This window comes from Gobius niger, assembly GCF_951799975.1.
Source record: "Gobius niger genome assembly, chromosome: 21".
NCBI classification, from domain to species: Eukaryota; Metazoa; Chordata; class Actinopteri; order Gobiiformes; family Gobiidae; genus Gobius; species Gobius niger.
In genome coordinates, this window is record NC_136872.1 from 25485057 (window position 1) to 25511168 (window position 26112).

At 40.3% G+C, this 26112-nt stretch overlaps 1 protein-coding gene across 1 annotated transcript; it reads left to right on the top strand.

The window, feature by feature from the left end:
• Positions 1-648: 648 nt before the first annotated feature.
• LOC306980665 (uncharacterized protein) lies at positions 649-25959 on the top strand (the record flags this gene model as incomplete). The annotated part of the gene is made up of 19 exons (XM_079580093.1): positions 649-937; positions 2917-3017; positions 3089-3158; positions 4766-4896; positions 4971-5056; positions 8984-9083; positions 10310-10353; positions 10435-10512; positions 11330-11526; positions 14979-15043; positions 17312-17418; positions 17475-17577; positions 17842-17981; positions 18820-18871; positions 18972-19080; positions 21909-21992; positions 22200-22317; positions 23888-23978; positions 25825-25959. The coding sequence occupies 19 exons, from the start codon at positions 649-651 to the stop codon at positions 25900-25902; spliced, it is 2043 nt and encodes a 680-aa protein (XP_079436219.1). The 3' UTR covers positions 25903-25959.
• Between the last annotated feature and the right edge of the window lie 153 nt (positions 25960-26112).

The window sequence follows — 26112 nt, forward strand, 5'->3', positions numbered from 1 at the left end:
ATTAGACAATTTCCCAATAAGGCAAGTTTATTTTACTATTTTCAAGCCATTAAAAAAAAATGCCAGAAAATGAACACACAAAGTGGCTCAATGGCTAAATGCTGTTTTATTTATAAGTTTTTTTCCACTTTTTTTTTTCTTTTTTTTACATTTACTCGATTTTTTGGTTAATTTTTTTAAGATTTTCAGATTATTTTTTTTATGCGATTCTCACTTTTGTGGCTTTTTCATCGCTGTTAAGTCACTTACAGTTGATTACGATTTTATTTTTTTTGCGTTTTTTTTTAATGTGCTCGGTTCAAGTGGGGGTTAAGAGGCTAAAAAATATATGTATTTTTTCACTTTTATATCAGTGTTTTCTTCGGTAGAAACGCCAATACACAATTTACATATGTTTTTTTAATGTGAGGTTTGGACACCTTTTTTAATACAAACGTGAAATTAATAAATGCATTTAAAAAATATAAACATTTTCGTAGAGGAACCAAAAAAAGCCCAGAGTTTGCCGTTTCCAGTCGGACTGTTTTTGTGTCCGCACCACCACCGCTCCTCCGTGAACTTTCCCACACTTTCCCACTTCTTCTCGGACTTTTCTGCCTCCGTCCCGCTGCTTTTCCTGCACGTTGACCGTTATTGTCGCCCGTGAACATGTCCCGGCTGCAGCGGCCGGTCTGTCGGGGACTGTCAAGGATCGGGAGTCCGCAAATCTGTGCCAAAATACGGTTCGACGCGTCCTGTTCGCAATTCAGCGCGTCCGCCGCTAACCCGCCGCGAAGGAAAACACAAACTCCATCCACAAACCACGGCGGAGCTAATGCTAGTGCTAGTGCTAATGCTAATGCTAAAGCGACTCGGAGGTTTTACACGAAGCGCTCCGCGGCGGACGCGGTGCGGATCGGATGCGCTTCAGGATTCTGGGGCGACACGGCCACTTCAGGTAGAGAGTTCGGGAATGTGATGTCATCTCGCTAAGCATTATGGGATTAGCAGTCATTGTAAACTAATGGAGATTTTAAAAGTCAAAACACTGGAGTTATTGTTCACATTAAAACACTTGGACACCACAGTGTAATACATGTATTTACCAGCAGTAACTCTGCAGTAACGGAGCTGTTCCACCTGTTAAACTGTTTTTAGCTAATGTTAGTCAATGGAAATGTAAGCTAACAGCTGCAAAGATGGCGGATCTCCATGGTAACTGTGGAATTTCCAGAACTTTATTTACAATACTACTACTACTACTACTACTACTACTACTACTACTACTACTACTCTCACTTCAGATATTTACAAAACTACTACTACTACTACTACTACTACTACTACTACTACTACTGTCACTTCAGGTATTTACACTACTACTACTACTACTACTACTACTACTACTACTACTACTACTGTCACTTCAGGTATTAACTACTACTACTACTACTGCTGCTTCAGGTATTAACTGCTACTACTACTACTACTACTACTACTACTACTACTACTGTCACTTCAGGTATTAACTACTACTACTACTATTGCTGCTTCAGGTTTTAACTACTACTACTACTACTGCTGCTTCAGGTATTAACTGCTACTACTACTACTACTACTACTACTACTACTACTACTACTGTCACTTCAGGTATTAACTACTACTACTACTACTGCTGCTTCAGGTATTAACTACTACTACTACTACTACTACTACTACTACTACTACTACTACTACTACTGCTGCTTCAGGTATTAACTGCTACTACTACTACTACTACTACTACTACTACTACTACTACTGCTACTTCAGGTATTAACTACTACAACTACTACTACTACTACTACTGCTACTTCAGGTATTAACTACTACAACTACTACTACTACTACTACTACTACTACTACTGCTACTTCAGGTATTAACTACTACTACTACTACTACTACTACTACTACTACTACTACTGCTACTTCAGGTATTAACTACTACTACTACTACTACTACTACTACTACTACTGCTACTTCAGGTATTAACTACTACTACTACTACTACTACTACTACTACTACTACTACTACTACTGCTACTTCAGGTATTAACTACTACTACTACTACTACTTCAGGTATTAACTACTACAACTACTACTACTACTACTTCAGGTCTTAACTACTACTACTACTACTACTACTACTACTACTACTACTGCTACTTCAGGTATTAACTACTACTACTACTACTACTACTACTACTACTACTACTACTACTACTGCTACTTCAGGTATTAACTACTACTACTACTACTACTACTACTACTACTACCACTTCAGGTATAAATCTACTACTACTACTGCTACTACTACTACTACTACTACTACTTCAGGTATTTACTACTACTACTACTACTACTACTACTACTACTACTACTACTTCAGGTATCTACTACTACTACTACTACTACTACTACTTCAGGTATTAACTACTACTACTACTATTACTACTTCAGGTATTAACTACTACTACTACTACTACTACTGCCACTTCAGGTATTAACTACTACTACTACTATTACTACTTCAGGTATTAACTACTACTACTACTACTACTATTACTACTTCAGGTATTAACTACTACTACTACTACTACTACTACTACTTCAGGTATTAACTACTACTACTACTACTACTACTACTACTACTACTACTACTACTACCACTTCAGGTATTAACTACTACTACTTCTACTACTACAGTACTTCTGCTACTACTACTACTGCTGCCACTTCAGGTATTTACAATACTACTACTACAGTACTTCTCCTACAGTCAGTGCTGGTGTCGTGTTCTGGGCTGACGTTCCCTTAAACATGAATGACCCGTGAACTCTCCCCCTCAGCCCGACACTCACACGTCTGTTTGTGTAATAACCTCTGTGCTGCAGTTCCTCAGCTGGTCCACGGGGGGCGCCTGGACTTCCTGGTGTTCGATTACCTCAGTGAGATCACGATGTCGCTGCTGACGGCCGCCAAGGCCAAGGCTCCGGTAACGACTCGCGCCGAACAGGAACTCGTGACGAGTCAGAGGCGGGTTTAAAGTCGTCTTTGTCGTTCCAGGACTTGGGCTACGCTCCGGACTTCGTCCACTTCGCTCTGGCCCCGTTTATCAACGACATCCACCGGAAAGGTGAAAATAAAACACCAAACACTCAAACTAATGACACAAACGTTTCATCATGATTAAAATGAAACCAAAACTCTATGAAGCTCCATTTGTGTTTTTATTATCAAAGGCTTTTTTACTGAATTTATGTAACTGCATCTGTATTTCACCGCCATGTTAGCGCTCATTCATTTCTATGGGTTAGCTTAGCCTAGCGCCGTCCATTGGTTTACATGGAGCAGTTAGCATTGGACATTAACCCCTTAACTCCCACCTGAACCGAGCACATTTTCTCCAGTTTGGCTTTACCCCAATCCAAAAGCTTCTGGAAAAAAGGTGAGAGAATAGCGACAGAACTGAGACGAAACAATGAAGATGTGACAAAAAAGTGAGAAAACATTGGCAAAAAAATGATGAAAAAGTGGCAAAAATGTCACACAAATTTACAAAAAAATGACCAAAATCTGACCAAAAAATTGACAAAAAAATCACAAAAAATTGACAAAAAAATTATGAAAAAGTGGCAAAAATGTCCCAAAAATTGACAAGAAAATGATGAAAAAGTGGCAAAAATGTCACAAAAATTTTTAAAAAAAATTACCAAAAATTGGACAAAACAATGACCAAAATCTGACAAAAAATGAAAAAAAAAAAAATGACAAAAAAGACAAAAAAATGACAGAAAGTTACAAAAACATGATGAAAAATGTACGAAAAATTTACAAAAAAAATAATGAAAAAGTGTCAAAAATGTGACAAAAAGGACAAAAAAAAAATCAAAAAAATGATGAACATGTGGCAAAAAAATTACTATTTGACAAAAAAGTTACACAAATGAGTTGAAACCCCCCAAAAAATGATGGGAAAAAAATCTGATGACGTGAGGAAAAAGATCCATTTACATGAGTTTTGTAGATCTTAGCTTTCAAATGAGGCGTTACACTGGCCTACAGGATTTGGGTAAAGCTGAACTGGAGAAAATGCTCTCGGTTCAGGCGGGAGTTAAGAGGTTAAGCCATGTTTTTTTCTAAACAATAGGGAGAAGCTTTGGGTGTTTTGGCTGTAAATCTTTAGTTGTTTTTTTACATATCTGAACCAGCCTTAAAAGTGCATGTGTTGCTGTAATAAATAATAAATAAATCATTAAATTTCGTTAAGAATCTTTAGGAGAAAACATGGCTTAATGTCCAATGCTAACTGTTCCATGTAAACCAATGGACGGCGCTAGGCTAGGCTAACCCATAGAAATGAATGAGCGCTAAGCTAACACTCGCTTCTTCTTAAGTTTGTATAAAACGCTGCTCCTTCAGGTCCAGCTCCAGTGATCAGATCCTTCACTCCCATTATGGATGTTTTAGTTTTACAGTTTTATTCTGGGTTTAAGTGAGAACTTTTAACTCTAGTTTGTCGTTTGGAGCCTCTGGGAGCTCACGATCTGATTGGCTGTCGGTCACTGAGTTTGAAGCAGCGGAAACAAATACACAGATTTATTTAGTTAAAAACAGATGCAAAAAATCAGCTTCATAAATCCATTTTATAAAAACACTTAATGAATAAAATAATAAAAGCACAAATGAACGTGTATAAACCCTGGACCTGACGGAAGGGCATCCGGCTCCTCCTGTGCGCAGGGATCCGCGTGGTGAGCAACGCGGGCGGCGTGAACCCGCTGGCCTGCGCCGACGCCATCCGGGCCGTGGTGAAGAAGGCGGGGCTGGAGATGAAGGTCGCCGTGGTGACGGGAGACGACCTCATGCCGCACGTAGGAGCCGCCGTTAGACGCCGCCGCCGCCGCCGCAGGAGTTCAGTTTAACCGTGTGTAACTGTGTGTTTCAGAGGAAGAGTCTGGCTGAAGTCAAAATGGCGGACGGCGGCGCGAGCGCTCTCCCCGCGGCGCTGCACAGCATGAACGCTTACCTCGGGTGAGTGCTCGCGGTTTAGGGAAAAGTTAACTTTGCACCGTCACATGTTTATCGATACGATACTTGGTTTTCGATACGATACTTTTTTGCGACGCCTTTACTAAAACATCTGTGGAACATTTTTACATCAGGAAGTGTTTGAAAAATGGGAAAACGTGGGGAATAAATGACCAAAAACCAGGGAAACAAATTAGGAAAAGGAAAAAAAATGTAAGTGAAAAAAAAAATGGAACTAACACTGGAAAAAAAAAGGGAAAAGAATATGTGGATCAAAAAAATAATTTATTTGAGCTGAAACAACCAAGTCACTTCCTTTAAAGCAGGGGGGCCCAAACGTTTTGTCTCCGAGGCCAAAATGAAAAAGTGCCTGTGGGTCCCGGGCCAAACACGGCGAAGTCAAGTGAGAAACACGTATAACTGCATTTAATAATAGTTTCTCTATTGTATGTTTTGGTTTACATTTGTATTTGATTCTATCTATGCAAATAACATGATGCATTAAAACAAATGTTAACTCTGGCAAAGCCTCGTTTTAGATGAACAAAGTCAACAATTGAAACAATATAGTGCAAAATGTAAAAAAAAAACACCTGTATGCTGGTGGGAAAGTTGATAAAGTTGATAAACACCAAGACACCACAACAGTGTTTCCTTAACTTTGCGAAAGGAGTGAAACAGCGCCCCCAATTTGACGCTGGTGGCCAAAAAGTGTACTGCATCCATATTTCCCATTGAGAACGAATGGAAGAGAGTTAGGAGGGCCCCACTTTGGGCACCCCTGCTTTAAAGGAACAGTGTTTTCCAGACTGAGATCTGTTCTTACCTGAGCTTAGACGAGTTCATGTGCACCTGTCTGGTCTTCACGCGTGTCCTCAGTCACATAAACACAGACGGCGTTAGCATTTAGCCTCTCCTCCTCTACAGCTCCAAACCAGGTGAAGATAGAAGCTGTCGAGCTCTTCCACGTTTGCCCAAGTTAAAGGGACTATACGGAGTTTAAAAATGTTAAAGTATTTCCTCCCCCACATGTTCCTCCATGTCCTGATGTGCAGAACGAGCTCAGACCCGTTCACCACAACTGCCTTTAACATCCTGCACTGTCAGAAATCATGCACGAGCTTAACCTCTTAACTCCCGCCTGAACCCAGAGGAGCTTTTTCCTCACGTATTCAGATTTTTTTTCCATCTTTTTTTTGTTGGGTATTCAACTCATTTTTGTAACTTTTTGGTCATTTTTATGTCGATTTTTTATAATTTTTTTTGTCACATTTTTGACATTTTTTTTTTGTCATTTTTTTGTCAAATTTTTATCACATTTTTGACATTTTTTGTCACATTTCTGTAATTTTTTTGTGTCATTTTTTGTCACATTTTTGTAATTTTTTTATGTAATTTGTTGGTCCAATTTTTGTCTTTTTTTTTTCTTCAAATTTTTGTCTTTTTTTTGTCAAATTTTTTGTAATTTTTTCGTCAATTTTTTATCACATTTCTGTCACATTTTTGTCATATTTTTTGTCATATTTTTTGTCATATTTTTTGTCATATTTTTATAATTATTTGTCACATTTTTGTCATTTTTGTGTCATTTTTTGTCGTTTTTTGTCACATTTTTGTCATTTTATCATCATTTTTTGGTCCAATTTTTGGTAATTTTTTTGTCACATTTTTGTCATTTTTTTGGCATTTTTCGTGCATTTTTTGTCCATTTCTTGTGACATTTTTGTGACATTTTTGCCACTTTTTCATCAATTTTTCGTCACTTTTTGTCACATTTCCATCATTGTTTTCGTCTCAGTTCTGTTGCTACTTTCTTACCTGTTTTCCAGAAGCTTTTGGATTGGGGTAAAGCCAAACTGGGGAAAATGTGCTCGGTTCAGGTGGGAGTTCAGGGGTTAATATAGAAGCTGCAGTTACACGTCTGACCTGAGGGGGCAGTAGTGAGTATAGCATGGTGAACTGTTTGTAGAGTAAGTGTAGTAGTCAGTGCTCACCATAGAAATATATACATGGAAGAGGCATGCTGTCCCAGCTCCTGTCTCTTTACATAGAGGTGCTCAGTGGCGCATGACTCCAGTTTCGTCCGCCATAACGGCCCAAAGTGCCCGTATGACGCGTCACCTGTATCTCTGCTCCCACGGCCCAAGTGGGTGAAGTCAGCGGGAGCGCACGGCTGCCGACGAAGCCTCAGAGCGGAGCGGACGCCATTACGCAAAAAGTAAAATCTCTTAATATCATCGTTCTTTAAATACAAAATGTTTTTTTAAGGCCATTTCAGGCGAATAAGCTGCTACGATGACTTTGGGGGTTAGTTTGTCAATGCGGGGCTTAAAAAGCTCGTTTAGCCGCTCTTGGAACAACCGGGCGCTTAGCGGCCCTTCGGACGTACGTAGCCGCGCTCATGAACTTACGCTCGGTCACTTTTCTGGGAAGTTTCGTAAGTGCTGGAAGTCTTGATATTGTGATAGAATTGATAAAAATCGAGTTGTTACTTCACTGTATTTGCTAGTATAACATCACAACTAGAATTGTTTGGCTGAAATACAAAGAATGAGCAAAAGTGTTTATATTACATTTTCATTGGTAAAATGTGAGATATTGTTTTTTTGATAGCATTTATCTGTACTGCACTGTACTGTACTGTACTGTACTGTACTGTACTGTACTGTACTGCACTGTACTGTACTGTACTGTACTGCACTGTACTGTACTGTACTGTACTGTACTGTACTGTACTGTACTGTACTGCACTGTACTGTACTGTACTGTACTGTACTGTACTGTACTGTACTGCACTGTACTGTACTGTACTGTACTGTACTGTACTGAACTGAACTGTACTGTACTGTACTGTACTGTACTGTACTGTACTGTACTGTACTGTACTGTACTGTACTGAACTGTACTGTACTGTACTGTACTGTACTGTACTGTACTGTACTGTACTGTACTGTACTGTACTGAACTGTACTGTACTGTACTGTACTGTACTGTACTGTACTGTACTGTACTGTACTGTACTGTACTGTACTGAACTGTACTGTACTGTACTGTACTGAACTGTACTGAACTGTACTGTACTGTACTGTACTGTACTGTACTGTACTGTACTGTACTGTACTGTACTGTACTGTACTGTACTGCACTGTACTGTACTGTACTGTACTGTACTGGATCCAGGACAGATGCGGAAATCATGCATTTTTTGTGTGTTTCATTCTACTTACACAAATAATGTACATGTACATAAGTACATTAAATGCTGGTAGTATTTTTTTAATTAATAAAACAGTTACAGGTTATTAGTGCCATTATTTAATTTTCAGAAATGAGTTTAATAACATGTAGACTAGTTGTTTCTTATTAACCATAATCCAATGCTATAAACACATGCTATATTCATCATACATTTCGTATTTAGTTTTGGGCTAAAGACTTAGAGAAACATAAACTTACTTGAGATGTTTGTTATTTCGCGTTTATCCTTGTTTTTAGTCCAGTTCATTTGTTTTGCTCAGACTTCAGCCGCTAAATCACACGAGGGAGAATCTGCTCGTTCATGAGTCATCACGCACACGCTCGCGCACGTCTACGGCCCTGGTGACGTCACGTCATTAGAAAACTTTTAAAAATGTATTTTTGATGCTTTACAATTTTTTTTCGAAGAAAAAAAGTCCATGTCCTAAAAAAAGTAATTTTAAAGAAATATATTTGCCTCAGTCTGAAACTCCAGATGCCTGTGGACCATTTTACAGGCTGCTCCTTTTACATGAGTGTCTATGACAAAAAGGGCTTTTTGGGCTGCTGGCTGCAATACCACGGCCTGCCACTAGCACAACTGGAGACGGGTGTAAAGGGGCGGACCCCCCCACTGGTGCTCACTCATATATCTGTGTCTGCGTCTCTAGCGCCCCCTGCTGTGTGTTTCAGGGCGGGGCCGATTCGCCGCTGCCTCGACCTCGGCGCCGACATCGTGGTAACGGGACGCTGTGTGGACAGTGCGGTGGCCCTGGGGCCCCTCATGCACTCAGTCAGTACTACATATATAAATACTACAAATATAAGTACTACCAATATAAATACTTCAAATATAAGTACTACCAATATAAATACTACAAATACTACCAATATATATACTACTTAGGGATGCACGATAATATCGGCCGCCGATAATTATCGGCATTTATCGGCATTTTGGCGCCATCCCCGATAAAGCCGATAAAAAAAAAAAATTCGGCCGATAATTGGGCCCGATAATTCAAAGCTCAAATTGCATTCAATCTTTGGCTCCAGCTCGCTGCCTTTCTCTCTCTCGGCTCCGCACGTCCTGCAGCCGGAGCTGCTGCAGACTCAGGACAGCACATTTACAGATATACGCTCTCCACGGCCGACTTCTGCACGGATTTAGCTGAAAAATACGACGAGTTTTCCAGAGAAACAGCTGTGCAGGCGCTCTCTTTTACATCGAAGTCACTTCAACATTAGCAACGCACAAAATGAGAAAAAGACGAGGAAATGCGAACCGCGGATCCGCTCACGTGAGTTACTGGGACAGAGCGAGGCCTAAACACATGTATTATCTTCGTGATTAAAGCGCTATGAACGAGAGGAGTTTTACATCGATGAAATGAGCCTCGTCACAAATGCTTAAATGATCCAGTGCAGGAGAGAGTCTTGTTTGTGCTGTAGTATCAGATTATTAGTCAGAATCTGTCACAGATTTGGCATCACTTCTCTCTCATGTCAGAGACGCCTCTAGACTCAGTGAAATACTATAATACTGTCTATGTTCCAGTATTTAAATAAGAATTCATTAGTATGACGTCAACAAAAAGAAAAATACTAGGAAGGAAGTAACAGTAGTAATATTCTTTTTTTTATAAGATGTGACACAGATGAGCAGAGACAGACCTGCTCAGATGATGGAACTGTAAAAAAAACAGAGCTTTAGAAAAAGGTGAGACTCAAACCCAAAGTAAAACTCATTATTTGATTTATATTTATACACTTGTATTTTGCTTGGTAGAGTTTATACATGTTGGGCAGAACTGTTACATTGAGTTCTTGTCACAAAATAAAGTGCAAATATATTTACATAATTATCGGTTATCGGTATCGGGACATGCGGAATTATCGGTTTTCGGTTCAAATTGGCATCATCGTGCATCACTAATGCTACTCATGCACTCAGTCAGTACTACCAATATAAATACTACAAATACTTGTTCTGAATCTAAGTTGTTTGTGTGTTTGCAGTTCGGGTGGACGTGGGATCAGTACGACCTCCTCGCCGCCGGGAGGTCAGACTCAGACTCGGACTCGACACTCACATGTATTGCTGTATTTTGTTGAACATGAATTGAACCTGTGTGTCTGCACAGCCTGGCGGGGCATCTGATCGAATGTGGCGCTCAGAGCACGGGAGGAATCTTCACCGACTGGCACAAAGTCCCGGACTGGTGAGGGCGCTGTAAAGGCGAGCGCCGGCCTGCAGAGGGCGCCACAGGCTAAACACTTCAGTCACAGGGTCTGCCTACTCCAGTGTGGCTTTACCCAAATCTACAAACACTTCAATCAGGACCACCAGACCTTCTTTACAGGGTCTGCCTAGTGTGGCTTTACCCAAATCTACAAGCGCCAAAACCAGGATGAAAATATGATAAAAATATGGCAACAAAACCAGATTAAAAAGTGATGAAAAAGCATTGACATCACCACAAAAAGGATCGGTTTTGTAGGTCTTAGCTTTCAAATGAGCTTCAGTCAAGTGTTTAGATTTGGGTAAAGCTGGAGAAAATGTAAACAAAGCCAGTACAAGAAATGTGGGAAAAAGGAAAGAAAAAGGTAGAAATGTGGGAGAAAAATATGAAAATAAGGGAAATATTGGGGGGAAAAGTGGAAAAAATGTAAAAAAAAATCGTTTTAAAAAAGTGGGGGAAAAATACGGTAAAAATAGGAAAATTGGAAAAAATGGTTTAAAAAAATATTGGAAAATTTGAAAAAAACAAACTCCAAATAAGGGACAGAGCACATTAATCAACATTCGACAAAGAAAGATCATTTTTATGGGTCGTCCCTTTGGCAGATATTTACAGATAAGTTTTAACCCAATAATCCTAATAATCATGGTTTGTCAACACGGACAGTTCTCTGAGTGCATGGGGGGCCCCTCTGTGATTACATAAAAAGTATCTTCTCCTCTGGGCCCTCAGAATCGCCCTGACCGCCCCCCCCTTTACGGCGGCCATGTTTGGTGACGTGTGGCGTGTGTTTTAGGGACACCATGGGCTTCCCGGTGGTGGAGTGTGGGCCGGACGGGTCTCTGGTTCTGACTAAACCTCCAGGGACCGGGGGCCTGGTCTCCTTCGGGACCGTGGCCGAGCAGCTGGTCTACGAGATCCAAGACCCGCGGAGATACCAGCTCCCCGACGTGACCTGCGACTTCAGCCGAGTCTCCATCAGGGAGGAGGCGGGTGAGTCACGGGGGAGGCGGAGGAGGAGGACTTTAATGAAGACAGTAAAGTCGTTAAGTAAGGATTAAACAACTCAGAGCCGCATTAGTCGGTTCTAACGCCCGACACAGTGTTGTTCCTCCTGCATTATAACGTCTAACGCGGCTCCTCGTTGTTTAATCCGCTTATACCAGGGTCCCACAAACGTCACATTCATAATAAATGTGTTTTTCATTTACTAAAGTCACTAAATCTGCCAGACTACGGGACTATTTTGTGTGGGTTATTAGCCGGTCACTGAAGGCTGGTCTCAGAGCGAGTCATTCTCCGCAGCTATTACGAGGATCTCAGTCAGGCTCAACGACACAACATCAGCACAGAATCACAACACAACAGGACTAACCCGGAAACACTTTTCCCTGGAAGTAAACACCGATATGCGGCACTCGTGGGCAGGAGTTATTTACCTTTTACAAGGTTTAACCTGAAGCTAAAGCTAGCTAGCTCAACCAGCTCAACTGTTTATGGAAACAGCTGCGGTGGAGTCGCTCACACCTGGGCCCCACGAACTCAAACTTTTATGTTTGACTTTACTAATCCAGACAAAGATGCTTCAATGCAGGATCATTTTATGTACGCCTGAAAATGATGAATAGCCTTAACCGTTTCCAATAGAAATGTAAAGCTCATATGTTATTAACAGTAGCTAACCTAGCTGCTCACTCTCCTCTACAAACATTTAGCAAACACTAAATCCATCTCATACGTTCCTGTCAGTCACTAATTACGCCTTTATCTGATTCAGCTGTGTCAGGCGTTGCTATGGCGACGCCACAGCGGAGTGACATCCCAGTGATTTAACTACCGGACTACGTGTGCGGTTACACCAAAATAATGCACCAGCCAATCAGGATCCAGTATCACCCAGACCATGGTATAATGAGACTAAACTGTCAGGAGTAGAACCGTGCAGGTCTGAGTCCAGGCCCAGAGGAGCAGGTCTGGGCTTCGTCCTCAGACGTGGGAAGGAGCAGGAGGAGGAGGAGGAGGAGCAGGAGGAGGAGGAGGAGGAGCAGGAGGAGGAGGAGGAGGAGGAGGAGGAGGAGGAGGAGGAGGAGGAGGAGGAGGAGGAGGAGGAGGAGGACGACGCTGAGGGGAAAGTGGGTCAGGAATGTGTTTCAATGTTTGGACGATATAAACAAACTCCCTGATGATAAAACGTCGATGATAAGTGTTTTTCTCTGAGGTTCAGTCGGAGTTTAAAGACCAGAGTCGGGTCATGTCCTCACACACGAGCCAAACATCTGCAGATCTGAGCCTCACGTTTAGTCTCTGTCTCCACTTTTCCTCAGTTTATGATGTTCTTTTTACCACTACATTAAACTAAACTAAACAACAGCAATGTGAAAAACACAAATGGAGGAACAAGTAAGAAAATGAGGAAAAATATGAACAGTACAAATGATAATAAGAAAATAACACAATAACAAAAAATAGATTAAAAGATGTGAAATATATCTATTTAAAAAAGAGATAAAATGACAGAAAGTCAAATAAAAATGGGAGAAATTGGGGAAACAACTTGAAAAAAAAAAGGTAATGCGGAAAAATGAGAGAGAAAAAGTGGGAAAAGAAAAATAAAAAAAATGAAGAAAAAAAAATTGGGGGAAAAAATAGGAGAAAATTTGGTCATTTTTTATTTCATTTTTTTTTTTAAATATGGGGGAAATTGATCAATGAATATAAATGAGTTTTTTTTTTCAATAAATATTTAAAATGAGAAAAATACAATAGAAAATGTTAAATAAATGTAATAAATGAGAACAAAAATAATTTGAAAATTAAAGAAAAATGTAGAAAAAAAGGGTAGATTTGGTGCAACTCGGGAAACAATTGTGGAGCAAATGAGAAATTGATGAAACAAGAGAAATGACAAAATGTAAGATATAAAAGTACTGCTTCAAAAATGTAATATTTCCGGTTACTGTCCTCATCGCTCTGGTCTCATATTCACCGCTGTGACGATGGAAAACCTCCCTTTAGTTACTCTCAAACTCCTGAGGCATCCTGGGGCTAAGGCACTACTTAAAGGAATAGGCCCCCGTTTTTACATACTGAGATATGTTCTTACCTGAGCTGTGACGAGTTCTTTAGGACCTGTCTGATCTTCAGTCACGTAAACACAGCGCAGACGGCGTTAGCATTTAGCCTCTCCCTCTCTCCTCTATAGCTCCAAAACAGGTCAAGATAGAAGCTACCAAGCTCTTCCACGTTTCCCCTATTTAAATATGGTTACGTGAAGTGTTCCACTACAAAGTATAATTACACACAATTAAACAATGTGGATTTTCTAAGCGGATAAAAGGGGGAACTATATTGTAAGGCGTAATAATACCAGGAGTAGTTTGGCATCCGCGCAGTAAAGTGAAGATATTACTGCGCGGATTTCGAACTTGTGTTTTTTAGTCATTTTTTTGTAACTGTTTTTGTAATTTTTGTTGTAATTTTTTTTGTAATTTTTTTGTCCATATTTTTGTGTTTTTTTGTCAATATTTTGTCATTTTTTTGTCTTTTTTTGTCATTTTTTTGTCATTTTTTGTGTTTTTTTTTGTCATTTTTTGTCATTTTTTTGTCATTTTTTTGTGGTTTTTTTGTCATTTTTTTGTCTCTTTTTGGTGTTTTTTTTGTCATTTTTTGTCATTTTTTGGTCAATTTTTTGTCAATTTTTTGTCAATTTTTTGTGCTTTTTTTGTCATTTTTTGTCTTTTTTTTTGTAATTTGGCATCCGCACAGTAAAGTGAAGATTACTGCGCAGATTTCAAATTACTCCTGGTATTATTACGCCTTACAATATAGTCCCCCCTTTTATCCGCTTAGAAAATCCACATAGTTTAATTGTGTGTAATTATACTTTGTAGTGGAACACTTCACGTAACCATATTTAAATAGGGAAAACGTGGAAGAGCTTGGTAGCTTCTATCTTGACCTGTTTTGGAGCTATAGAGGAGAGAGGGAGAGGCTAAATGCTAACGCCGTCTGCGCTGTGTTTACGTGACTGAAGATCAGACAGGTCCTAAAGAACTCGTCACAGCTCAGGTAAGAACATATCTCAGTGTGGAAAAACGGTGGCCTGTTCCTTTAAAGAGCTCACACAGACTAATATAAAAGTATTGCAGTAATGAAAGGAGACCTGTAGGTTCTAATCCCGTGTGAAAGAGGCTTCATTGTTCCGTCTCTTTAGACTCGATTATACAAACCTCAGACTGACTCCGCGCCGCGACCTCGCATGAACCCTGTATTTATAACATTTCTAAATCTAAACTGTGTGTGACCCTCCTCCCTGCGGGACGTTCCCCTCCTGCCCGGGAGCTCACCCCGAGGCTCCGCCAAAGTTTGAGGAATGGTCCACAGAGAGTTCAGGATCTGGGTCAGAGCGTCAGGTTCACGTGGTGCTTCTGTGTCCGTGTTTCCAGGGGTCGAGGGAGGAGCCGTCAGCGTCCGCGGCGCCAGAGGACACGCCCCCTCGCCGTTTTACAAGGTCAGGAGGAGACCATGCTTTTACTCAGTGATTCTGTCAGAAAAACATCTGACAGAAAGTTTCCAAACGTGGGTGAGAAACAGGTCGAGATAATTTGGTGCCAAAGGGAAGATTAAACTTGTTATTCTAGGACGTCCTGCTCTGAGCTTTATCTGAACTTTATCTGAACTTTCTGTTAACCCCAACAGAAGTTTTAGTTTTTGCTTGGACAGTTTATGGAAAAGGCTGGTTTATTTTATTCTGATTATAATTGTAATACAGTGGTCCCTCATTTATTGCAGGGGTTACATTTCTTAACCCCTTAACTCCCACCTGAACCGAGCACATTTTCTCCAGTTTGGCTTTACCCCAATCCAAAAGCTCTGGAAAAAAAGGTGAGAAAATAGAGACAGAACTGAGACGAAAACAATGATGGAAATGTGACAAAAAAGTGACGAAAAATTGATGAAAAAGTGGCAAAAAGTCAGAAAAATGTCACAAGAAATTGACAAAAAATGCGAAAAATGTGATAAAAATTTGACTAAAAAAATATTAAAAATTGACCAAAAAAAAAATGACCAAAAATTGACGAAAACAAGACAAAAAATGTCAAAAACTTTATAAAAAATTGACGAAAATATTAAGAAAATGCAATAAAAATTTGATTAAAAAAATGACAAAAAAATTTGATAAAAAATTGATGAAAAAAATTACCAAAAATGTCAAAAAAATTATAAAAAATTGACCAAAAATGTGATAAAAAATTGACAAAAAAAAGACAAAAAAATTACACAAATGTGACAAAAAATGTTAAAAATTTGATAAAAAATTGACGAAAAAATAACAAATGTGACAAAAAATGACAAAAAAATTAAGAAAATGCGATAAAAAATTGACAAAAGAATTTCTAAAAATGTACCAAAAAATGACAAAAAAATGTGACAAAAATGACAAAAATGGATAAAAAAATGACGAAAAAAATTGATAAAAAATGACAAAAATGTGACAAAAAAATTACAAAAAAATGTGACAAAATGTGACAAAAAATGTCAAAAATTTGATAAAAAATTGACGAAAAAATAACAAATGTGACAAAAATGACAAAAAAATTAAGAAAATGCGATAAAAATTTTTACAAAAGAATTACAAAAAATTACAAAAATGAGTTGAATCCCCAACAGAAAAATGATGGGAAAAAAATCTGATGACGTGAGGAAAAAGATCCTCTCGCTTCAGGCGGGAGTTAAGAGGTTAAAGTATTGAGCTTTATGTTTTACAGTTGTTATATATGTTTTAAGGCTGTTAAACCCCCCACACACTTTACACACTTATCTCAGACAGGCTTTAGCATCTGCTCACAGACTTGACTCATACACTGCGGTCGTAGCAGTTTCAGGCATGTGTTTAGCCACATGCTAACGGTTTATGTTGGAGGAAAAGTGCAGGGAAAGTCGTGTAAAAGTCAGACTCGCTCAGGCCTGTGTTCCTGTGACTCTGAGGAGCAGGATGAGCTGATGTGTGGACACAGATCCTCTCTGCAGCGAGAGGAGGCTCACTCTGAGGAGGCTCACTCTGAGGAGGCTCAGCTTCAATATCACTGATGTCGCAGCTTCTACTTTAAATCTCTGTCCGGGTCTCACTGTACGACCTACGACCTGTGACTTTGAGCTACGACCTCAGATTGTATCCCTGATGAGTGATCGGTGCCGTGTTCATCAGGACGCAGTGTTCATACGCTAGGGCTGAAAGATCTATCATTATCGATATGGAGATTATCTGGCATGAAGATCGAGATATGAAATGTCCACATCGTTCAGCCCTATCGTACCCTGTAATAAAGCGTGTACAATTGTGTTCCCGTGGGCGCCGCCATGAATTGTGCCCGCCCCTTTTCTCCGATTGGTTAACATGGGACTGGAGAAGTCCAGATAAAATCAGTCACTACACGAAAACAAAGCAAAAAGAGGCAAAAGTGGGCGGAATAAGTTGAACGTGTTGATTCATTGAAGGAGGAACCTCGACTTCTGAAGTCTCCCACACAGGAGACACTCGTCTCTATCTCTTTCTGTTCCAAAGTTATGTCTGATCGATGTTGTGGATAACGGGGAATGGACCTCATGGGTTCAAAAATGAAAGCACAATTCAGCGCCTCCTCCAGCAGATGGCGCCCTGGGGTCGGAGCCTGTAGAGTGTGGAGTCTTACGGAGCGAAAGTGCAGATGTAAAGAGTGGAATAAAAAACCTCGTAAAGAGTTTGTGCTGCTCTGACTCTGAGCTCCTGTTCGGTCAGGTCTGTGCCACGTACATGGACGGGTTCAGAGCCAGCGCCGTGTGTCCAGTCGGGGGCCCCAGAGCGGCGGACAAGGCGAGGAGGACGGCCCAGAGCATCATCAAACGGTAACTCCGCCTCCATGTCTCCTTCAGGCTGAGGCTCAAACCTTAAACTGTTTCAGGACGAAGCGGATCTTCAAACAGCTCGGTCTGGACGACTACACCGCCGTCAACGTGCAGGTGCTCGGGGCGGAGGACACCTACGGCCCCAACGCCAAGTACAAGGTGAGTCAACGTCCAGGTGCTCGGGGCGGAGGACACCTACGGCCCCAACGCCAAGTACAAGGTGAGTCAACGTCCAGGTGCTCGAGGCGGAGGACACCTACGGCCCCCACGCCAAGTACAAGGTGCCACGGGTTATGGAGGTGCTGTGGGAGGTGTTATGGAGGTATATTGGGAGGTGTAATGGGAGGTGCAGTGGGAGGTGTAGTGGGAGGTGTTATGGAGGTGCAGTGGGAGGGCATCTGGCTCACGTGTGCTGCTCCTCAGGCGTCCCGGGACGTGGTGCTGTGGATGGCCGTTCACCACAAACAGAAGAAAGCTCTGGAGCTGTTCTCCAGGGAGGTGGCTCCTGCAGGAACCGGAATGGCCCCCGGGCTGACGGGGATCGTGGGCGGCCGTCCTCGCGTGTGAGTTTTAAACAGCATTAACCTCTTAACTCCCGCCTGAACCGAGAGCAGTTTCTCCAGTTCAGCTTTACCCAAATCCTGTAGGCCAGTGTAACGCCTTATTTGAAAGACCTACAAAACTAAACTTTTTCCTCACGTCATCAGATTTTTTTTCATCACTTTTTTTGTCGGGCAGTCGTCTAATTTTTGTCAAATTTTCGTGACTTTTTTGTCAAATTCTTATCACTTTTTCGTCCCTTTTTTGTCACTTTTTTGTACATTTTTTGTCACTTTTTTGTCAAATTTTCCTCACTTTTTCCTCCATTTTTTCTCCGTTTTTTGTCAAATTTTTGTCCATTTTTTCTCAATTTTTAGTCTCATTTTTCAAATTTTTTTGTAAATTTTTTGTCCATTTTTGTCATTTTTTCTCAAATTTCCGTCCATTTTTTCTCAATTTTTTCTAAACTTTTTCTAAATTTTTTATCAAATTTTTGTCCATTTCTGTCATTTTTTTTGTACATTTTTTCTCAATTTTTTGTCAAATTATTTTAGCTTTTTTGTCAATTTTTTAAAAAAATTTGTCAAATTTTCGTGACTTCTTTGTCACTTTTTCATCAAATTATTCGCATTTTTTTTGTCAAATTCTTATCACTTTTTTGTCAATTTTTCGTCAATTTTTTCTCACTTTTTTCACATTTTCATCCTTGTTTTTGTCTCAGTTTTGATGCTATTTTCACACCTTTTCTCCAGAAGCTTTTGGATTGGGTAAAGCTGGAGAAAATGTGCTCTGTTCAGGTGGGAGTTAAGAGGTTAAAAACATTAAAATCATGAAAGTCTCATGTTCTCGTGTCTGTGGCAGCTCTCCGGTGCTGAAGCCGTTCTTCTTCTTCCATCCCAAGTCTGAGCTGCAGGTACAGAAGCACCTTCACCTCAGAGACGCTGACGCTCTTATACTCACATTATTCACAAAAATCATCCTTGTGAATGACTTCAGACCTTGCTGCTGTTCAGGTGGACGTGCACGTGGGCTCTGATTTGACGGAGTCTGTGTCGGAGGCGGGGCCAGAGTCACATGACCAGGAAGTGGCGGCAGCGGCGACAGAAGAGGAACAGGACACAGGTTTGGTTTTATTCATCCAGAAATCTGAAAATCCCCTCATCGTTTACAAACTCATTATCCTACAACATGTATAATAGGGTCGTATCTGTCTTTAACCCCTTAACTCCCACCTGAACCGAGCACATTTTCTCCAGTTTGGCTTTACCCCAATCCAAAAGCTTCTGTAAAAAGGTGTGAAAATAGAGACAAAACTGAGAAGAAAACAATGATGAAAATGTGACAAAAAAATGACAAAAATGTGACAAAAAATGACAAAAAATTGATAAAAAATGACAAAAAATTGATAAAAATTTGACAAGAAAATTACAAAAATGTGCCAGAAAAATGACGAAAAAAGTGACAAAAAAGTGACAAAAATGTGATAAAAAAGTGACAAAAATGTGATAAAAAAGTGACAAAAATGTGATAAAAAAGTGACAAAAATGTGACAAAAAATGTGACAAAAATGTGATAAAAATTTCACAAGAAAATTACAAAAATGTGACGAAAAAATGACCAAAAAAATGACAAAAAAGTTACAAAAATGAGTTGAATACGCAACAAAATCTCTCGGTTCAGGCGGGAGTTAAGAGATTAAAGAGGGGGTTTTCTGCTTTTTTCAGTCCCATAGCTCCAGTCTATATCACACTACAATGATGACAAACCTTCTGTTGGTCTGTAAATGCAGTAAATTAGAATAACTGCCTTGTATAAAATGTCTCTCTCAAAATGGCTGTAGTGAATGTCTTGAAATAGGCCTCTGTCTCTTTAAGAACCTCTGAGCCTTTAGACACGCCCCCTCCACACGCTGTCTGTGGCATCAGTGGGGAGGGGGTTCTGCTGAGGAGCAGTGGTTGGTCACTCGGCTCGGAGGCGTCTCCAGGAGGTGGGGGCGTTCCTAGGAGGACTCAGGCAAACCTATCCCTAAAATGGCCGCCATCAGAGTTTTTACAGATTACTCAGAAATACGTGAATGTGCCGAGGCAACACTTCAGCCATGTTTTTAATGAGGGAATGACAGAATAACATGATGGAAAGCTTGAAAAAGTACATTTTACATAATACCCCCCCTTTAATAAAGTCACGTCGTGGACACTTGGGCACAAATAACCTCAGAAACTCAAACTCTGTCCTGCCTCTTCCTAAACTCTCTCACTGATTCACTCTGAGGAACAAACTCACAAAACAAAGATTCAGTCGCTGTGACGAAATGCAGATGTTTGTTATTTACAGCTGTTTACTGATGCGGGAGTAACAGGCATGTTCTTCCTCTGCCAGACGAGGTAAACATGAGCTCAGGGTGAAAAACTGTGGGTTCAAACATTTTAAAGTGACGTCATCTTTATATGTATAAAAAGAGGAGGGTCAGACCTTCAAAATAAAAGAACACGTTTTCAAATATGGAACAAACACAGTTCCCACAACACTCATGTTTTACTCACCACATAAACAAATCCTGAGGTCTTGTTTCACAAACATCTGGCCACATCTGCCAGAACAGACATTTACCATTTCGCCTTTGAGAATTTGAACATATTTCATTTTTTGTAACTTCCAGTAACTTTGGATCAGAGCGTTTGCAATTACATTTTTTAACCCCTTAACTCCCACCTGAACCGAGCACATTTTCTCCAGTTTGGCTTTACCCCAATCCAAACGCTTCTGGAAAAAAGCTGTGAAAAAGCAACAAAACTTAGACGAAAACAATGATGGAAATGTGACAAAAAAGTGACGAAAAATGGATGAAAAAGTGGCAAAAATGTCACAAGAAATTGAAGAAAAAAATGACAAAATGTGACAAAAAAATTACAAAAAAATTACAAAAATGTGACAGAAAAAATGAAAAAAATGTGACAAAAAATGACAAAAAAATTGATTAAAAAAATGGACAAAGAAAATTACAAAAAAGTGACAAAAATGTGACAGAAAAATGCCAAAAATGTGATTAAAATTTGACCAAAAAAATGACAAAAAAGTGACGAAAATGAGTTGAATACCCAACAAAAAAATGATGGAGAAAAAAATCTGATAACGTGAGGAAAAAGATCCTCTCGGTTCAGGCGGGGGTTAAGAGGTTAAACCTGTATATTTATTGTATTTAATTAAAGTGCATCAACATAAACACAATTGCAAAACCCTTTCTCTCACTGGAAGTCACTGAGCAGCAAAGATTATTAAACATCCAAATTATTTATAAGAGAAATAAAACAGCAACAAATCCTGAGGGAACTGAGGCTCATTTGTTCAGCTTTTCCCTCCAAGAAATAATAAATCAACCCTTACTCAGTTGGTTTGAAAAATGTTAGAGTTACGCAAGAAATAAAACTCCAAAGGTTTGTAATGAGAGCGGAGTAAATAGATTTTATGGCCTGTTCCTCGTCATGATTCTGAAGAAACCACTGCAGAACAAACATCAGGACGAGGTCGCTCTTTACAGAACAAAACATGCATAACAGAAACCACCACGTTTCCCTCATGACCTCCAGCAGAAGCTTCTCTCTGACGTCTGTGATGTTTCTAAATAAACCGGAGTAAACCGGACTGAGCCGGTTCCCAGGTCCCGTCTCTTACGGCGCCGTCCAAACATGTCCCGCCTTTTGTCTTTTTATTTTGAGCTGGTTTTGTTTGTTTAGTCTGAGGCTGAGCAGGTCCTTTCAGAGCCGAGGACGAGCTCCAACAAAGGCCCAGAGAGAAGCCCAGAGAGAGTCCCAGAGGAGCCAAGACCAGACTTAACCTCCTCTAACATCTCAGTCTTTCACCTCCTCAGACTTTCACCTCCTCAGACTTTCACCTCCTCAGTCTTTCACCTCCTCAGACTCTCACCTCCTCTAACATCTCTGTTGTTGCAGACTTGCCGAGTGGGCCTCACAGTTACCGCCTGGAGGAGCTGGCCTTCACCCGCAGCGGAGACAAAGGAGACTCGGCCAATATCGGTGAGAAACAAACTGGGGTCAGAGGTTAAAATAATAAAATAATAATAATAATAATAATAATAATAATAATAATAATAATAATAATAATAATAATAATAATAATAATAATAATAATAATAATAATAATAATAATAATAATAATAATAATAATAATAATAATAATAATAATAATAATAATAATAATAATAATAATGTCCTCTGTGTCAGGAGTGATCGCCCGTCACCCTCTGTTCTACCCGTACCTGAGGAAACATCTGACCTCCTCCACCGTCCAGGAGTTCTTCTCCCACATCATCGAGCCGGGCCAGGACCGGCCCGTCACACGGTAAAGTCCAGGACAGAGCAGTCCTATTGTCCCGCCAAAGAGTGACCTGCTTTTGCCTCGTTTATGGTTAACACTAACTCTCTCCCCTTTATTCTCATGGTAAATATGGATGCAGTTCACTTTTAGACCACTAGCGTCACATTGGGGGCGCTGTTTCACTCCTCTCACAGTAAAGGAAAGTTAAAAATGTGCTTATTAAAGATCACTTTAAACAGGATTTATTTCACATTTTCTTTGAGTTTACGAATGAATGAGGTAAAGTCACTGTTGTTGTTTACATTTGACTGTTTTTTGCTGCAATAGTTGTTTTTGTTCTGCTAAAACGAGGCCATAATGAACATTAATGAACATGTGCTTTAGGCGAGACACTTTAGGTGAAAGTATTGATGTTTCCCGCAGTGGTGGAAGTGGAGATTTGTATCTGTTTTCCTCCCTTTACATCTTAGTTTTCATGTCAGATATAAAAATGATGATGTTTATTTTATGATGTTTTGTCTGCGAGGTGGGGGCGACCCGGAAGTAGAAAGTCCGTCTTTCCCGCGGGTTTTCATTCATAAATATTGACAGATTTGACATCCACGTGTCCTGCTAAGGGGCCCCGTGACGACGCTTTCACCCAAATATGGTGTTTTTCCTCCTACGAGACGCCGGAGCGGAAAAGTGGAAGAACGGGCCGAGCATGCGCACTCGCTACAAAACTTCAGGGCTGGTTTTCTCTGAATGAGAGAAGCCGCACTCGGGCAGAGCCTGAGCCCTTATAGAAGCTCCCACAGACTCCACACTTTACAGTCTGAGACACAACAACATTTAGAAGGTTTTTTCAGAGGGATTTTTTAATATCTAATTCCTAGCCTGATTTATTCAGCTTTGAAACCAAAAAAACAGGCGGAATTTGAGTTTTTACAGATTTTTTCACTGATGATTAGTTTATTGAAAAACTAAACAAAATATCCAAAATCCCCTCTGAAAAAAATAGTTACTAATATGTCAATAAAATAAAACCATAACATTTAATCTGGCTCATTATTTTTGATTTCGTTGCCCAAAATATAGGCAATTTTGTCCATTTTAATTCTCAAAATGCCTTATTTTTTTGTGAAAACATAAAATGTCAGAAAAAATGCAACACATTTTTTCTCATATTTAAATTCAAATATACGTCTCTACATTTATTTTTTCCCCCTGTTCACCTGCAGTGTCTCGCCTTAATGTCGGAGCCGTTTGATAAACTCTAATGTAAATATAATAAACTGAAAAATAATGAGATGTTGTTTTTCGGACCTACAGCGAAGCCTCACGTGCTGCAGCTTCACTGTGGGGGGGGGAGGGGTTTAACGAGGCCTGGAGGGGGGGCTAACGAGCGCTGGGTTAACGAGCAGGAAGTTAACGAGGCGGGTTTAACGAGGGGGGCGGGGCCTCGCGAGGTGACGGCGCTCAGACTCACGTTAACGAGGGGCTTTTACAGCGCCAATAACACGGCGAGGAATGCGGCGCTTTTACTGAGGGATCGAGGCTGGAATGTCTCAGAAACATGAAACATTCAGATCTGACTCTCGTGGTTCCTCTGCAGGTACTCTCTCCCCGGAGTCTTCGGCCTGAACTTTGTCCTGACCAGGTGTCTGGGCGGAGGGGGCGTGGCCTCTCTGCGCAGCGACCCGCAGGTAAACATAGACTGAGGTCAGACACGTGTGCTTTTCCCTGGAGCTCGTCATGAGAGCGTTCCCGAGCCGTGGAGAATCCTGTGCGGGTCAGGACGGTCCGCGGTTCCACTCCCGGACCTCAGACTCGTGTCAGAGCAGCTCCAGGGAGAGTTGTTCTGCTGCTTCAGACAAGTCTCCTCTGTTTGTGGAGCTCATTAACGCATCAGGGACAGAACGATCCTCCACAAAGCTGTTCCAGAGTGAGTCTTTCCTCAGGGGACTGGGCCCAAACCAAGTCATAAAACGGCATAAAACTGGATTCAAACAGGCTTACGTCAAAGTTCATTAACCCCTTAACTCCCGCCTGAAGCGAGCACATTTTCTCCAGTTTGGCTTTACCCCAATCCAAAAGCTTCTGGAAAAAAGGTGAGAGAATAGAGACAGAACTGAGGCGAAAACAATGATGGAAATGTGATAAAAAAGTGATGAAAAATTGATGAAAAAGTGGAAAAAATGTGACAAAAAAATGAGAAAAAAATGACAAAAATGTGACAAAAATGTGATAAAAATGTGATAAAAATGTGACCAAAATGTGACCAAGATGTGACAAAAAAAATACAAAAAAATGACCAAAAAAATGACCAAAAATGACAAAAAAATTACAAAAAATTGACAAAAAAATGACCTAAAATGTGATAAAAAATTGACGATAAAATGACAAAAATGTGACAAAATGTGACAAAAAAAATACAAAGATTTGACTAAAAAAATGACCAAAAAAATGACAAATGTGACAAAAAATGAGAAAAAAAATTACAAAAATGTGAAAAAATATGACAAAAATATGACAAAAAAATGTGAAAAAAATGACAAAATGTGACAAATGAATTACAAAAATTTGACAAAAAAATTGACAAAAATTTGCAAACAAATTACAAAAAATGTGACCAAAAAAAATAAACATTTTGACAAAAAAATTGACAAAAAATGACAAAAAATGTGACAAAATGTGACAAAAAAATGATTTAAAAAAATGACAAAAATGTGACGATGGAAAAAAATCTGATGACGTGAGGAAAAAGATCCTCTCGGTTCAGGCGGGAGTTAAGAGGTTAAAGTTCAGCTCCATTTCCCATCAGAGAAACAGCAGATTTATTTTTTACATTTGCCGTTCATGGTATTGATCCTGTGCTCTCTGGAGCCAGAATTTAGCCCTGTAGGGACATGTTAATTCCTCCTGAGCCTTTGTGTGAAGGAGGGATGTTTGTTTGTTTGTTTTTCCCTCCATATATTGAACTTGTTTCTATCATATTTAGCCCCTCTGTATCTCCTCTGTCGCTCTGCACGGCCCTGCTAAACTCTGTGAAAACACAAAACCAAAGTACGAGCCGAGATTATCTGAAAATGGCTCCGTCTGAGAGTTTTCTGAGCCGCCTCGTCTCCACGTGACCTCTGTGGTTATTTACTTATTCTGACGTCTTTCAGACTTTACTCAGATGTGGAACTTCAGGCTCAGAGACTGGACTGACTTTTTATTTCATAATGAAAACTCGCCGTCTTAGCCTCATTTCCTTTAGTTTAGCCTCCTCTTATCCTCCTGAGTGTAGATTAGTCTCCTCTTATCCTCCTGACTGTAGTTTAGTCTCCTCTTATCCTCCTGAGTGTAGATTAGTCTCCTCTTATCCTCCTGACTGTAGTTTAGTCTCCTCTTATCCTCCTGACTGTAGTTTAGTCTCCTCTTATCCTCCTGACTGTAGTTTAGTCTCCTCTTATCCTCCTGACTGTAGTTTAGTCTCCTCTTATCCTCCTGACTGTAGTTTAGTCTCCTCTTATCCTCCTGACTGACTGTAGTTCTCGTCTGTTCCAGGGGAAGGCGTTGGGGCAGATGCTGCTGGACTTGAAGCTGCGAGGTCTCCCTGACCTCAAGTCTCTGGTGGATGACTGAAACTCTCCTCTTCTCCTCTCTCCTCTCATGTTTTCTCTTCTCCCTCCTCTCTCCTCCTTCTCTCTCCTCCTCTTCTCCTCCTCTTTCCTCCTCTCTCCTCCTCTCTCCTCCTCTCTCCTCCTCTCTCCTCTCTCCTCCTCCTCTCTCCTCCTCTTCTCCTCGTGGACATCGGTGCTTTTGAACATACTAATCCAAGTACTGTACGTTTTC